This window comes from Gambusia affinis, linkage group LG08 (genome assembly GCF_019740435.1).
Source record: "Gambusia affinis linkage group LG08, SWU_Gaff_1.0, whole genome shotgun sequence".
NCBI classification, from domain to species: Eukaryota; Metazoa; Chordata; class Actinopteri; order Cyprinodontiformes; family Poeciliidae; genus Gambusia; species Gambusia affinis.
In genome coordinates this window covers 8,788,466-8,805,411 of record NC_057875.1, presented here as the reverse complement: position 1 = coordinate 8,805,411, position 16,946 = coordinate 8,788,466, and the positions used below count along the sequence as shown (strand labels likewise).

Here is a 16,946-nt window from a genome sequence, read left to right as displayed (position 1 = left end):
AAAAGAAATTATTCTTGATTTTTTTTTTTTTTTTTTTTTTACAAATATAAAATCTATTCATCACCCTCATTTTTGTAGAATTTCACTGCTGTGACTGACACAAATCTCGGGCTCAGTCTCAAATCTTTACCAATTTATTAAGTAAGCATTAAGCAGAGATTTCATTACGCGTATGTTTCTAGTTTAAAAAAAGATTTTTTTTATTTGTCTGTCATAATATTCTAATCGTAGATGTTGGCTTTTCATTATCTGAAAGAATATCAACTTAATCAACAAAAATAAAGACTTGAAAATTGCTGACATATATAACGTGTTTTTTTCGCTTAGTGGATTGAATGTCTGAATTAATTTTTCAAAATGATAAAAAATATACATAAATTCCTCGGCTAACTTATTTAAGTAGCTAAGAATTCTATAAAATGCTTTTGCTTCAATATGTTCAATATAGATCATTATAAATGGGTTGGAATTCATAATTGTCTCTTTCTCATAGAGGGTAGAAAAAATAAAAATGTTTTCCTTTAATACTGCTGAATAAATAAAGCACATTAATGTATTGAAATTTGTTGCCGGGTAAGCATAATTTTCAGTTTAATGATAATTACTAAAGTGCACTGGGTGAAATAAAAGAGCAGAAAAAAAGGAAACTGCTCTTTTGTTAGATCATTTGAACTGTGGATCATCTCTTTCTGACAAATAGCATAATTCTGCTCAGAAACTGCAGCAGAAAAAGAAGTTGCGCCTACAAAGAGGAGTGCAGATGTGCTCACAAATCCTTTTGTTGATTTTACACATTGACATTTGTGCTGATCGCATTGTGCCTATTTTGTTGAATCTGCTTTATTAGAAGAATGGTGTGTTTTTTGTTTTTTTACTTTTTTTCCTCCCCACCTTGCTATTAATTTGCGTTTCTGTGGGTGTGCAGCATGAGAACAGAGAGATGTGGTTAACCCATTGTGAAGTTAGCCGTCATCATTAAGATTCTTCAGATAACAGGCATGCGGGTTTCTACTGCTCAGCATTATAAGATCCAAGACATCAAAGGCAGGTTTTTATTTTACAGTGTCTGTGCAGCGCTGTAAAAAGAAGGAAGAAAGAAAGAAAAGACAGGAAAAACAGGTGGGGAGATATGGAGTCAGGCAACACTGCATACATGGAGAAGAAAGAAAAAGATGTATGCTGTTTGTTATGGGTACTGGTGATGCTATGCGTAATGGAGTATTTGATGCTATACATATCTAATTGGTGTCCGATCTGGTTAATTATTGCAAGCTTAAATAAAGCTGCTAATGATTGCAGAGTTGGCTCTTTCAGCTTCACTGTCACACTTCTTTTTTTTTTTTTTTTTTTTTTTACTTTAATTTACCAGATTATGCCCTATTATTTTCTGATCAATCTTAAAGCCCTGCTGCCAATTATCTTCTTATTTGTCCAAACCATATTCTTATTCTGCAACTGTTCCAAAAATTTTACAAGGAAGTTCTCATTAATTTTGATTACTTCCTCTTTCAGCATGCTGCCATTATGCAGGCGCAATTACATCAGAATGAGCTGTTCAACAGTGAGAGTATTGAATGTACAAGAGCGAGAAGTATGCTGTTCTCCAGCATTGTGCTGGATTACAGAATCAAGGTCGACTCACAAGACACAGAGCAGCATTATCCCTTAATCCTGTGTTTTGGTTTCAAATAGCCTTTTTACACCTAATCTTCACAAGTAAAATGACAAACATGAATACTGAGGTGGGTATTTAAACATGCATTACCCACAATGTTAAGGCCACAGGCTTATTGCTGACTTAAATTGGCTCTGTATGTTGGTGAAAGAATAGACAGCTATGTATTACTTTGTTGCGCCTGTATTACAGGAGAGCTGTGATATAGAGACTTGTGATGAAACATGCTATGGCGGTTTTAAATAGATAAGCCTGGGAACTCTTAGCAAAATTAAGGCTACATCAGATTATATTTATGTTCAGTCATCAGCCTTTCCAGACTGCTTAATAATCAGTCTGAAAAGTGAAGGCTTTTTCTTCACAATAAAAAAATCGCAATAAAATTTATGCATAATTTTAAGGTCTAAAAATGGATTTAAAATCAACACAAGAATGTACGCTGTCATTGTCATTGCGATACAGGTGTTGAATGCCTGAGTGGTTGTAACTCTCTATCACAAAGCTATACTGAGATAAGCTGACCACACGATGGAAAAAAGTTACTCTTACAGTAAATTCACACAAACTTCACAAAAAATTAATTAAACTTATGCTGTGGACGAAAAGAACGTTTAAGCATTTGTGGTCACTTCAGTTTGTGCAGCACCTGTGTGTTAAGTCCCCTATAAGATAGAAACATTTGTGTTTATGTCAGACCTTCAGCTAACAATTACAAGGTTATAGAGTCTTGTGTTGAAATTCAGGGCCATCGCCTAGATGAATAAGTTTGTTTTGGATTATATCTGGTCCTTCGAAACCTTTTGAAGTGACCTGTAAAAAAAAAACAGATTATGTCTATTAAATTTAACGTTAAAGGTCTATCTGACTTGATTATTTATTTTATTCTATGTTATATTATTTCAGGATGGACTATAAATAAGTAGAAGATAGGTTAATATTTCTCCAACATGTTTACCTTTTGTCAGGTTGGCTTCGACCATGTGTATGGGAGTTTACAGATAATGCAAAAGAAGCACTCACTCTACTACCACAGCGTCTCCCCTTGACCAAGCTGGTCTGATCATGCCCGTCAGGCTCAGCTGTGGCAGAGCTGCTGGAAACTTAAAGGTGCTGTGAAAGACTAAAAGTGGGCCAGCCGCTGGTGCCTCCTGTTGACCTACCTTGTTCGGAGGGTCCAGGTACAGACTGATGACAGGACTCCTCCTCAGCGGACCACATTACTAATGTGTGAGGGTGCAAGAGGAACACATCCGGTGATGAATCACTCCCCTGCACCCATGGCATCCTCATAAGTCAAGAGTAAAAGTGTTGAGAACAGGCTCGGTAAAGAGATCCTTCGTGTCGCGTCGTCCACCGCAGAGAAACTCCATCCCGGACCCAGTAGAGGCGGGGAAGGTGTGGAAAGGCTAAGTGGCGCACATCACATATATAGCCTGAGGAACTCCCTCAATCTTGAAGAAAACATTTGTCCCTCCTGTGTGTCACTTCTTTTTTTTTTTAAGAACTTAGGAAATTTACTTTCATGCTTGAACAGAGCTAATAAATGATTATGTTGATGAATAATGTCTCTCTGGATCACCTGCTTTACCCTAAAATCACATAGAGAACGTTAAATATCTGTTAGTTTATGCAAAGACAGTTTTCACCATGCAGTTACAGAAAAGGCATTGCCTCATTACTCACTTAGATGCTTTTGGAACCAGAATAATGGTAAAACTACTCAGCCTGAAAGCAGGCTGAGTAGTTAATGAAAGCAACTTCTTTGATGCAGATGTGCATGCTTCTCTGTTGTCTTCTTTTCTTCTAGCCTTAAGCCAGAAGGTTAAACTATTTTAGTTTACACGCATACCTCCCCCAAGAGCCGATGTCGTGCAACGGCAGTGATGTTGGGGGAGTGCACATGTTTGATGCCGGGTAATACATCACAAACACCAGGGGGTCTCCCTGGTATGCTCCTCAATAATGAAGTTCATTCGTTAACTTCTCCCTCAAAGGCCAAGTTCCCCTGCTGCCCTTTTCAGCAGCCATTCCAACTCTTACCAGAGTCACCCCTCTAACAGTAAAAAAGACACATCATAATGCTCCCCTGCCCCGACAGGCACAGTGGTTGCTTTCGCAGAACATGAAGAATAAGCAGGTCCATTATCAATCCCTCATGCCTGGTTATAGCCATAATTATCACAGGGAAATGACCTGCTCTGTTTGGTTTGCCATAGAGGAGCCACTCCTCCCTAATCACCTCCTCCTTCTCTGCTATCATCCTCCTGCGATGAAGATGGGGATGTTTTTTTTTCTTGTTTTTTTTTTTTTTGTGGGCTCTGGGGGGAGGGGTGAAGGGGAGGGGGGTCTTGCCAGTTCATTAGAATTCACAGGGTTCCACCTCCCTGCCTAGCCAAGCTAAGCCTCTCACACAGGCTGCCATGCCTGCGATAATCTCCCCTCCTCTTTCCCTTTCACTCCTTCTCTCTCCCTCTCGCTAACCGCCTGTTTCTTTTTCCCTTTCTGTCCCCAAGGGCAGCCTTACACAAAAGATACGTGCCGCAATTCATTGTCAAATCTGATTTCTATTGATCTATTGAAAAATTGCTCAGTGACATCTGTGATAACACTCAAGCGGTGGCAATGAGCACTCTTTACAACTACCTTTACATCTGATAAGCCTTACAAATAGACTGGCTCGTTCCAGTTCCTTCTCTACCTGGCTTTTTTGTTGTTGTTTTTAAATAACTGGACATGAAATGCTTATTAAAAAAATATCTAAAAAGTGCCAAGAAACAAACGTGTGGCCAAAGAACAAAATGGATAGTCAAAGATTTATTCATTGAGGTTGTGTCAGTGTTTTGTAGCCCAGTGATGTCTGCACAATAAGAAAAACAATATTTGATAGAAGCATAGTGATGTATGGTTCTATCAAGGATACATGTGGCGGGAACAAAATCTGTCAGACACAATTTGACAGATTTTTACCCTGTCTTACTTTTCTATTAGGTAATTACTCAGAACAATAATGCTTCACATTTCATACAGGAAGATCATTATTGCAACATCCTTCTTCCATTCAATAATCATCTTTATCTTTGAAAGTAATTAACTAATGCAAACTCGATAAGATAAAATATCTTGGGTGACTATCATGTTCTTAAGACTGAAGGTTTTTTTTCTATAACAGGGGAAATCCACTTTGGTCTTGTGTTTCACTTATACTAGCCTTTCTCACAAGAACTAGCTAAATTGAACTTGTACTAATGAAGGCACCATGAGCCTTCTCAACTGTTGATTAAATTTTAATTAGAACAATAAGTATTATTTGAGTTTTCTAAAAACTCAGATATTTTACATGAATCAAGTAAAATTACAATCAGAACACTAAGTACATCAAACACAATAATAAAGAGAGAAAACTTAACATAAAACATTAAAAAAAGACATTAGCCATACATTAAAAGCTGTCCTGGATAAGTGTGTTTTAAGATGTGACTTGAATGTGAATTTGAATTTTACCTACTTATAACTTTTGACAGAACCTCGCTTCACTTTCATTTCAGCTCCCTGATCTATTTTTTAAAGCTTTTTATTCAGATCTTCCCATCTTCAAGGGATCAAGTGACACGAAGCAAAGGTAAAGGTCTGCCTTAAATGATCCTAAGAGTTGTGGTCACGCTATCATGACTTTGTAGCAGTAGTGGCAGAGCTCTGATATTTTCTTGGTAAAGTATATACATTGATGGAATTGAATTTGAAATACTGCAGGGTTGTGAGAATTATTTAAATTCAGCTCTATAAATATCTGTGGCGGTGAAAGAAAAGGCTACAGCCTTGTCAACCATTGCTATTCACAGTGTTGTTGATTCTGATTACATGACAGCTGACAGGTGTACACCTAACCTGTTTAGAAATGATCTGCTTTCATATGCCTACTTCTGACCCTACTATTCTATAAATATTGTGTAAATATTGTGTGTCTGTGCATTTAGTGACAGGGAGTAAGGGAGAGAAAAAGTGTGATTCTGAAAAAGTGTGATTCTTTTATATGCACAGCAGCCCTGGGGCTGCTGTGCATATAAAAGATGAAGGGAAGCTTATATAGCTATTAGTCATCTGATCTGAGTGTAACCATGAAAACTGTTAAAAGGTGTAATGCTTACACTTCTTCTATATTTTTATATGAGATAAATTGCACTGCTCCATGTAAAATCCATTAGTCATAATGAGTTAATGGCGTCTCCTGTAGCTGCGCATGCCATAAAATATTTTGCACAGCGGAGGTTGTGTAGACTGCTTTTAAACCTTCGCAGTTCTACATTTAAATTGGTTCATAAAAGAAGCCCTCTTCGGACCCATGGAAATAACCCAGGAGTGTCCTCTGTTTTCATAGAAACAGATATTTTCTTTGTTGTCTGTGTGATTTATTGAAGTCTTCCCACAAGTGGAAGCCTCCAGGAAATTGCCTGAAATGGCCCTAAATTGGTTTATGATTGTGCGGTGTGGGCCGGTGGTGTTATAGTTCCAATATTATGCCCTCCGCTCCTTGGCATCTATATTAAATTGATCTGTGTTGTTTTCATGGAGTGCCTGTTTGAGCTTGTTAATTCCACCTCTGCTGCAGGCTGGTCAGCGCCGTTTCAAACACCCAGGTGGATCTGCTGTGGAGTAAAACACTCAGATTGCTAATACCTTAACAAGAAAATATGCAGGTATGAAAGAGCTTATCCGGTGGGGGTCAGAGGCCACAGACAGGACTAAGCATGCTGACAACAGATCTGCTGTTTTGAGTCCAGAGTAGGAAGAGTTAACGTGCATCAGCTGCACAGAGAGTTTGTGCATAGAATGGCTACTGACAGACTGCTAATGAGGCCATTATCGGGTCTCATCCTCTCCTCTCCTCCAGGGGCATCACTGGATGTTCAACACCACATTTCAATTGAATTTCATTCCACAGGACTTGTTTACAGTAAATATATTTGGTTAAATCAATCCTGGAAGACTGTGGGAGATGACATTTAGCCAGTCTGAATACAAAAATACACTTACCCGGAATGTTATCATCAGTACATTTAAATATCTTATTAATGCTTCCCCAGCTTAAACTCAAGGGTATTAAAGGGTTATCGACTAAAATAAAGCCTTTGATTGCTCCACACGACTGGACCAGTTCTTAAAGACACATTTGACCACTTTGTGACTCAGTCAATACAGCAGTGAACATGCATCAGAGACATATTGGCTTAGTGTCAATGGTAATGTGGAGCCCTCAAGAAAAAGTGTGATCAAGGGTAAATGAAGCGGAAACATTTGTCCTTAGGGAAGACTGGCATTGGAAATACATTTAACACACTTGATGTTCGTTGATATTTTTATAGCTGCTTCAGATCAACTTGTCCTTCTCTTCAGATTGTGATTCTTTTTTAACCAATAAGATGATCAGGGGTGTAAAAAGTCAGACTTGTTTGGCCCTCTTTTGTGAGCCCTAACAGCCTTCCATCAACATTTAGAAATGTATTGCATCCTCAAATATATCTCATTTGGAGGACACTCAAGTGTTTATTTAAGTTAACTGCAGATGATTATGGTCTACAGCTAATGCAATTTGAAAATTATGTTTAAATTGCAATATTACAAAAAAAAAACAATTTAAAAAAATAACTTTTTTTAGCACAGAGGTGTTTTGCTATATATTATAAATTGCTATGTATGCTATCATGCTGAAGGAGGCTAACTTAATAGTTAACCATCTTTGTCAAATTCTACAAGAAGACTAAGTCATGCAATCTAATAGATAAAGAAGCTTGAGTGTAGCAACCAAACATAGTAATGGAAAGTTCAGTGGAAGGAAAAAAAATGCTAAAAAATATATGTTCATTTGTTTGCAAGATATTTACAAGATGTGAACAGTGCCCACAGACATAATGCTAAGCATTGACTCCAACTCATCCATTCCTTATGTTGGAAGACAAATATATTTTTATTGGCCCTATGTAATTTCACAATTTCTAAGAAACTGAATTTTAGGTTTTATTAGCTGTATGCCATGTTCATCATAATCACCAGAAATGTATCACTTTCTGAGTTCTTGGAACAGAGCCAGAGTGACTGATACATCTTGCCCCTCATTATGGATGATCTGAAAAAAAAACGTGCGATACAAAATGAAGCAAATTGTCAGTTCCTCTTATTTCTTTAGTAAATATAATCCTTGTGAATTGGAAACCCCTGGGTCATATAGACAAACGAGGAATGATATGAAAAACAATTCTGACTCCTCTCCTGACATTCAGACTCTCCTCCTCTCAGATGTTGTTTTTAACTTGCCGGCATATACAACTCATACTATGGTGCTGTTTTATGTTTGTTTGTGTGCTTCTTCCTGTTTAACCACTCCCCAGCATTGTGTCGTGCTTTGTAGAAGACTGATACGGCAGCCAGTTTTCAAGACGCAACCACAGACAGCAGTGGTTAAACATGTTTCTGCGTGGGCCATGGTCTTGACTCATCTGGCAAGCTTTGAAGGTCTCGCAGAGATGCACACTTTTAAACAAAGCAACTGATTCTCACAGTCACACCGTTTTTAAACGGTTTGCCTACTGTGGACTTTCCTTGTTTTACTCTTTAGTCCATTTGACTCTATCAATCTCAGAATTATGTTTTGTTCATTACTGTGCTGAGCCATAAGAGACCGGTGTTGACGCAACCTGAGCTAATGTGTTTAGTTACTTTAATGGGTCATACATGTTCTAATGAAACATTGTCATGAGAAGATTTATGTTGCAAGCTGCTGAGTCCTCATTTAAATTTCATATGTGGTTAGAAGTACTTTTTATTTAATCATTAGACACAGAGTAGAAGACACATAATTAAATATAAATATTTATAATAAATAATGAACAACAGCAGATTCACTTTAAGTTGATTTTCTCTACACTCTCTGATGAGTTCAATTCAAATGACATTTTTCAAAAGCTGGTTTAAACTACTAACATATTCACTGTAAATAATCTTGAATTGTTATTTAAAGTAATGTTATTCTTTCTAATTTAACTCAGATCATTTTAATTGCTCTTTGGAAGGTGGACATTTAACTTCTAAATGTCAATGGGTTGTTTTGACATAAAAAAAAAAAATCTGTCCTACTATCAAAGGTGAAGATGTGTAGAGTCAGATTGAATTGAGATTGTTGTCAAAGACATAATCAACGCATGGATCAGTTTTTGGCGTTTTTTAAAAAAGGTGGTTTATACTAGTAAACCTGAAATGGGGCATGATTGGGTCTTTCATCTTTGTCATTCAAAATGTATGGTCTAATCATGAGGGTCCGACATGGTCATCTCTGATTCTTCCCTCTGCAAAATTTCAGGGTTGTAAACTCCTGTTTTTCCAACAAAAATCGCTTACACCAATGAGTTTTTTAAAATCTATCTCTTGACATTAGATTTTTCCTCGCTGAGAAGATGTACTTAAATCATCTTTTGTGTGACTGCTAAAAAAACAACATTGAAGAGTTTTCAAAGAGGGCGCCAATAAATGTGACAGAACTGGCATGTGATTTTTTTTTTAAAGAAATGTTTTTGCATGTGTAGGATATCCAGAAGTTCTATGCAACATCACAGGCAATAAATAGAAATTTAAATATTTGGCATATTGGGGAGTCATCATTCTTGTGTAAAGATTGATATCAGAAGTGTGTAATAAAAATCAAGAAACAGCTTAGAACATTAAAAGCAAACTCCAAAATTCAGATTGCCAAATCTCAAATATTTATACTGTCATTAAAAAAAGAAAAGAAATATTTTATCTGGTTCGTTTTCTTTCTTTTTGAAATACTGCTGTGTCTGAAACCCGAGCTGTATGATGTTTGTCTTGAGACAAGATGATATGAGCACCAGCTTATTCATGAAATGCCAAATGGTTATTGGCCAAGGCTGGATTGCACTAAAACCAGAATATTGTATCAGAGAGAGGCAGCTGGTAAGGAGTCAGAGCAGATTATCATATGAGAGAGGATGAGTGAGAAGAGAGGTGGGGTAGAGGGGGTTGGAGGGTGGTAGAGACTGGAATGGAAAGCAGGGGGCGAGAGTGAGGGGCACATGAGGAGGAGAGAAGACAGAGAGATGGTTGCTGCGGGGCGGAGGAGATCATCCAAACCGTTCCGTCACTATCATAGCTTCCTCACCTGGTGGGAAAAGTGTGTGCACTTAATAGAGAGGATTGCGTGTGTGGGTGTGGGTGGGTCCTCCGAGAGGTCAGAGGAAGATGCTGAGGCTCCACTCGTCTTCTCTCTGTATAGGGCCCACCGCTGCTAGCAAACATCTGGCCTCACACTGATCACTCATATCCACCGGCAGGGAGGAGGAGCACTTCTATCTCTGAGCCACAGATTAAAAAAAAAATTAAAAAATCAAAAAAATCAAACACCCTCTCTTAGCCGCTCCTTCATATGTTTGTTTCTTCCCTCTTCTACTTCCCCTCCCCATTTATCTACCTTTCCTTTCAGCCTTTCTCAGACTCTATGCTTTCTATAGATAATCATAAAAAAGTTTTTTTTTTTTTTTTTTTTTATAAAAAAATCTTTTCTGACTTTATCTTTTCTCTGTAAAGATAAGCCACAGAGCAGCAGATAGTTTGGGTGTGCTGTGTCTAGCAAGCTGGGGCAGACAAGACTGCAATCAGTGGGAAGAGGGCCAGCTTCCCCCTGCCTGAGCTCTCAGCGCCCCTACTGGCTGCACGCTGTGCCAATCAAAAGGCCGGGTGGGTGGGGAAAGCAGGCAGACATGCACGCTGATGTCACAGTCACATGGATTCTGGTGTGGTCATGCTCGGAGGTTGAGAGACAGAGCTGTGCTTGCTGGCCAGCTGCTGCTGAGACAGCAGTGGAGGGCTTTGCGCTGCTGATAGTTTCTTCTCTTATGGACGCGAAGCTTAATGATGTATTTTGTGATTTCAGCTATGAAAGGTAAGAGAAGGAAGACGATCGTGTCATAAAGATAAACATGCACGTTTTATTGCGATGCCGGCGTAACAAGTAGAGAGAAGTGCAGGCTCCGCTGCTCACAGCCTGCCAACTCCGTGCGTTGTGTTTGCAAGGCATGAGGAGAGAGAGAGAGTACCAGAGGGCTCCAGGTCGAACTTAAGATTTCGTTTGTGCATGGACATATAATTTCTAAACTCTGGCGAATGCATTTGTAAAATATAGATTTTAATATTTTATATGTCTCAAAATGTGGTTTGACTTGATTACTTACAGTGTGTGATTTCTCGCTGCTATACTGTCGTGCGAGTGTGTGGAAACCACCGACTGTGTAATCTGTTCGTGTCTGTCAAGAATCCTTGCCGAGTTCTTCTGCAGAAGTTTCTCGTTTTCCGTCTCTTCTTTGTTTTGATTTTTTATTTATTTAGTTAGTTACTAAGTTGCACTTAATGTATTTGTATTTTTTATGTTGGGTGGCGCGTTTGAATCCCGTTCTTAGCCCAGTTGTTTCAGTCCAGAGAGAGTGTGTGGCCGTGTTTGGGGGGCGGAGGGGAGCGGGCAGTGGCGCGGATGGCAGACTCTGATTCTTTTGAGTTGATACCGGCGCGTGTGTCTGCAAGTGCGTGCATACATGCCAGCGTGCGTGTGCTTTGCTCCACTGACCTATTTTTTTACGGTTGGATTGAGTGGGGGGGTTCTCGGGGTGTAGATGTGTGGTCATGAGAGCACCAGGATGGGTCGTCCCAGCCGCTGGAACGTTCATCCGCTCTGCCCATAATCCCAGCTCGTCCAGCCCCCCTCGCCCGCCCTCCTCCTCCCACCTTTCCCTCCATCATCCAGGCGCACATGTGCGCACACATCCCAGCAGACTGATAAAAGTGCTGTCAGACATACAATGCTGCACACCTCTCCCATTCATGCATGCGTGCTTGCATATGCCTCTATTCGCATGTTTTCACTCTCGTGCATGCATTCTCTTTTGCAGTGGAAGATGTGAGCGCGCACTCAAAAGCGGGGCTGATATTTGTACACTTTAATGATGATAATGAGCAAAAAGGCAGCTGTCATTTTGTTACATGGGGAACAAAAAATCTCCAATAATAATTAGATGGGTTGTCTTCTTCTCATCTCACTTCTTCTATTGTTATTTTTAAATGTTTGCCTTACTAGAATTTAATGTTATTGTTCTTCTAATCTGGGCTTCATACACACTAAAAAGAGACAGAGACAAAAGAAACTTAGATTTTTTTTCTTTTGATTTCGATAGTTTTTGTCCATTAGATTTGACTGGATTGAGTATGCTTGATTTGTTGCCGTGTTGTACCATTTATTTCATTTCTTCCTTAATCTTCCATCAACCTGGCCGGGTCTGGATATCAGCCTCTGTATATAATCCAACATATTTTCTTATTTTAACCTGCTTCATTCACTGTCCCATTTAAAAAAATAATAAATCAAATCATACATTTTAATACAATGCTTTCACATCTTGGAGCTATTGGAATGTGTGTGACTGGCTCCTCTGATCACTTTAGTTTATTTTTTAATTAACAACAGGGAAATTAATTTAGGAAGTGAGAAGCTCAGATGTGTTGAGGCAGGTTATAAAAATCAGAAAGAGACACACCAAGAAAAGACCTTTGGACCCCGTGTCCTTTTTATTCATAGTTTGGATTGAAGCAAAGGTAGAAAAAAGGTAGAGTGTGGAAAATGACTTCTCAGAAACCGGACTGTCTGAGCATGATTTATTTTAAGCTTGCTTTATATATTATGTAAAAATACTATCTTACTTGAACAATATTTACATTAATACACTTTCCCCCAAATAGGCCATTGTAGTAGTCAGTCAATGTGTCCATTATCAGTTTTTTGCATTCTCGTTTTTTTTCCGTAGATTGTTACGCTGTAGTCTGCTAGAGGTTGCTGGTGTCACGGCAGCACGCTGTGAAAATGTGATGGCTAAAATTGAAATGTGAACAAGCAGTATAATTGGATGTTAATTCAAATGGCAGTGACAATTTCTTCCAGGAAATGGTCGGAGAATTGAATGAACTGCACAGCAAATTTCTGTTTTGCCACAAACTTACTAATTATGGTAAACATATTGCCCTCTCGCTGCTCTTTGAGTCTTTCTGTGTCTTTTTGATATTTTCTTTCTCTCAGCCTCAAAATAATGCAAATATACTACAACAACTGCGCCTGAGTCTCCGTGGCGTTCTCTCCCTTTCTATCCACCTCTCCCTCTCAGTTCAGCCTCTCTACCACACCACTGCCTCTCAAGTACCTAATTACCTGTAATGGAAACATCCCTCTCATTACCCCATGCAAATTAGCCATCCTACTCAGCACAATTAAGATGAAAATTCCAATTACATCATTAAAGAAAGTTCTTTGATGTTTGGCTAGAAAAGGTAAAAAGAGCTTCTTGTCCAGAGTACATATAATTAACCCTTGGGAAAAAAAATGGGGGTGGGGGCAGCTCTGCTGTGCGTGTGGACAGCTCTCAGATATGTGATTTAGTTTGAGTGTGTGCTAGGCTGTAAGAAATGTGCTGGGGCCTTAAAGAAGATGAAGCCAAATGTCTTGTGATAGGTGCTTTAAGGCTACATTAACAAGGCTGTAAATATTTGTTGTAGATTTGGCACTCGTTGTCTCTTTCCATCAGCGGTCCATCGAAGTGCTGCACTACTTCATGCTGCAGGCTCTCGCACATTAAAGGAGAGGTTAACAAGATTGGCTATTATCCAGTTAGGGACTGAGGACTTGAAGAGCCATGAGGGGAAAAAAACATGTCTGATTAAGTTGAGGTTGTATCAGCTACAAGAATTTGTAATTAATATCTAATTTATTAGAGAATAAAAATACACTTAGTGCTGTTACACAAATGTATATTAATATAAGCTAAAACAGTTCATACAGAAATAAAAATGTGATTAACGTCAGTTCAATCTCGCTACATTTGGACTTAAATGTTGGTGTGACACAGAAAGTTTGAGCAAATAATCCATGCAGGCAGAAAACGTTCTGCTGCTGCACTAACAAATGGAAAAGTTGTGGTTTGGCCATCTTTCCTGCCTTTTAGCTGGCTGAGGAAGTGGAATGGTGTCCCCACAGGTTATTAAGGAGTGTGGGATGTGCCTGTCTGCGCTGTGCGCAACTGAGACAAACATCCTGGCTGCCTAACTCTGTGGAGAGGGGCTGGTTAATGAGATATTGGCTGCCCATTGAGAGCATGGATTTTTGATTTGGCAGCATGGAAGTTGGAAAGAGGGTGAGGTGCACTCTGGAGAGCAGAGGAGCCTGATGATAAAGAGTAATATCTGAAAACCAATAGGATTTGTTTTTCTTTTGACTCAATTTTTGGTATTGTTTATGAAGTCTGTAAAATTTTCTGAGTCAATACGAGATTCTCATCCTATTAAAGCCTTCTTCGTTTACCGTCTTATTTATTAAAAAAAGAGAATAATGAAAACATGAAATAAAAGAATAATGTTATTACTAACATTAATTTGAATTCATTTTCACTGATTTAAAAACATTTAGTAGTAGCTTTTAAATGATAATCTGTCTGAATATTTTTTCACTGTTCTTTTTTTATCGAGTAGTACGAGTATAACATATTATCCTTTTACTCATTTAGCACTATCTGCCTGCATTCTAGGCATATCACTTACAGATTACTCATTGTAGTTTTTCAAAATACTTATTTAAAAAAATAACAGTGACATTATTTTATTCATTTGTTAAGAATAGCGACTGCTGGTCAGCTGACTGACCAGCAGTGCACAGTAACAAGTTGGGGAGGGACAGCACTAATTTACTTTATGCTCCATACAGAACATAGAGTATTTAGGGTAAAGTCATACTGCTGCTTTTTATGGTGTCTAAATGAAAAGACTTGAAAACATGTCGGACATGTCATTTTGTCTTTTTATTTTCTTAATTCAACTTTTACTATAATAGTTATGTTTTATTTATTTATTTTTTTTTATTAATTGGAAGTGTTTCTCTAATTAGTTTGTTAATAAAACAAGAGTTTGCCACATCAGACAATCATCTGGATAAAGAACCAAGTAAAGCCTAAAGCAGAACTCAGCTAACTGGTGACAATTATTCTGAAATGCAGAGAACAAATATTACTAGATCGGGAAATGCCAACAAAACATTGAATCTTAAATTTTACTCACACCTCTGATCCCTAACGCTGCGTCACTGAAGGTACATAAATACCATCTGATAGCTGTATTGATTCCTGCGGGATTGTTTGGCTCAATCTCTGTCTCTTTAGTCTGCACCCTCACTTTAACAAAATGTAGTTTCCATTTATTTTCCATATCTGAGAATAGTTCAAACCACATACAGTAAACCTTTACCTGGGAGTCAGCCCTGTCTGTCATATTGTCCTGTCAGTCACACCATATGACTTTGACAGATTTGTCCCATCACAGACGAGGTTAAATTACTCCCAGTGCTCTGTGGCCGGTCGAGCAGCGGGGCATGAGAGACAAAAGTGGTTAGAAGCAGCTGTCGGCTTCCATGAGTTGATTTTTCTTCGTTCTGAAACATTCATTTCAAGTTCACTCTGGGTTCTCAATTTAGCTCTCCAGTCAGGTAAAACACCTAGCAGGGCTTAGTCAAATGCCTCTAACTTAGGGGTAATTTTCTACTTTACTTTCACTCAGTATTTCAGGAGTCACTTATAGATCCTTTGAAGTGTCTCCCTGTCATGCAGCATTTAACTGCTGATAGAATACTTCCCCTGTCAGCACTGGTTAGATAATCATACACTACAGTCCATTTTTTACTTTCATTTTCCCCTCTCTCTCTCTTTTTCTCCTTTTAGCTTCCTCTGTAGAAGATGCACAGAGAATACAGATGTGGTGTTTTACAGCTCCTCTTCAGACACTGCAGTTTAGAATTGCTAGATCTTCTTGGTTTATTTATTGAAATTTGCTTATTTAGTGAACATAAGTTCACTTATCTTAATTGTGTTGATAAAATAAATGCTGCCAGTGAGACTTTTGAAATTGAAGGAAGTAACATTGTTTTTTATTTTTTTTTATTTCACCTTATACACTATGCCACTTGTGGTTTTGAAGTAACGGTGTTTAAAGAGAGAAAAGGGTGAAGTTTTATTCCCCTGCACTTTCATTCTGAGCATATTTCTTACCATCTGTTTTTTTTTTCTCCCCTCTCTCTCCTTTTTCCTCTACGCGCCTCTGGAGGGCTGTCCATTGGCTTTTTGAAGTTGCATCAAAGAGGAAATGGGGAAGAAAAAGCATTATTGATTTTGCGTTTTGTCTGACTCAAACACTGAGGACAGAGAAATACAGAAGGAGCTAGGTGTTCGGCAGTGGGGCAGTTCTGTCTCTTAAAAGGGAGCCAGAGGGAGAACCCAAAAGACGCAGAAGATGAGATTTACCAGACAACTGTAAACACACCGTTCCCTGTAGTTCTCTACTCTGTCCTCTTACGTCAACTGCTCATTATCTTACAGTTGGAGACAAACTTTTGTCGGGTAGCTTTACCACCACCCCATCCTCCTTCTCCTCTATCAGACCTTTCTAGTCCCAAGGTCTGATGGTGCTCTACAGTTGACCTGCTTTTCCATGAAACACCAAGCCGCTCTCAGTTGTAATCAGATCTGTTTGCAAGGCAAGCATGCTGGCAGCAGGCGAGAAGCCAGCAAGCTTGTATTGTTTGTGTGGGTTATCGCCCTCATCCTCCTCCTGCGTCAGCCCAGCGGTGGTGAGACAAGAGAGGAGTGCTTTGCTGGTGTTAATGTGGCCCAGGTTGTCTGAAAAGGAGCTCTGGGTGATAGCTGCTGATAAGAATTTGTCGCTGTTCTGCTTCATTCAGCACTAAGGTGGGAGGTAGAGTCTGGTGTGGCTTCATTATTATGTATTTCGAAATAAACTGTCTGTGGTGGCACATGTACAGATTCCTTCAACCGAATTCAAAGGTGAATTTATTTCAGCTATACAGTAGAAAAAGGGAGATATATGTATTATTTAATATACTCAGAGTGAGATATTTCAGGAATTTATTTTAATTGAATTAAATTTATTTTTAATTTGTTTTAATGATAATGGTTTTCAGCTATATTAGTTTTTTAAAGAAAATTAGAGGAATAGCCAGGAGCAATATTTTTATTTATTTTTTTAAGTTTTGGTTTGGATTCCTTTTGCATGAATTACTGCATCAGTGCAGCATGGCTCAGAGGTGATTAGCCAGTGGTGTTAAGGAACCCAGGTTGCTTTAAAAGTGGGCTTCAGTTTGGGATATTTGTGATCTTCTTCTTATCAGCAC

At 38.7% G+C, this 16,946-nt stretch overlaps 1 protein-coding gene across 4 annotated transcripts in view; it reads left to right on the top strand.

Annotated features, from left to right (window-relative positions):
• roraa (RAR-related orphan receptor A, paralog a) overlaps positions 1-16,946 on the top strand; it is a 209,856-nt gene that overhangs the window by 145,326 nt on the left and 47,584 nt on the right. The window contains exon 1 of one of the 4 annotated variants that reach the window (XM_044123800.1): positions 10,299-10,622. The exons of 2 other annotated variants lie outside the window; for them this stretch is intronic. In XM_044123800.1, the coding sequence (XP_043979735.1) occupies positions 10,592-10,622 (31 nt within the window). In that variant the 5' untranslated portion in view covers positions 10,299-10,591. Of the gene's footprint in view, positions 1-10,298; positions 10,623-16,946 lie in introns of those variants that run through there. One more of the 4 variants, XM_044123801.1, reaches the window with a different exon arrangement.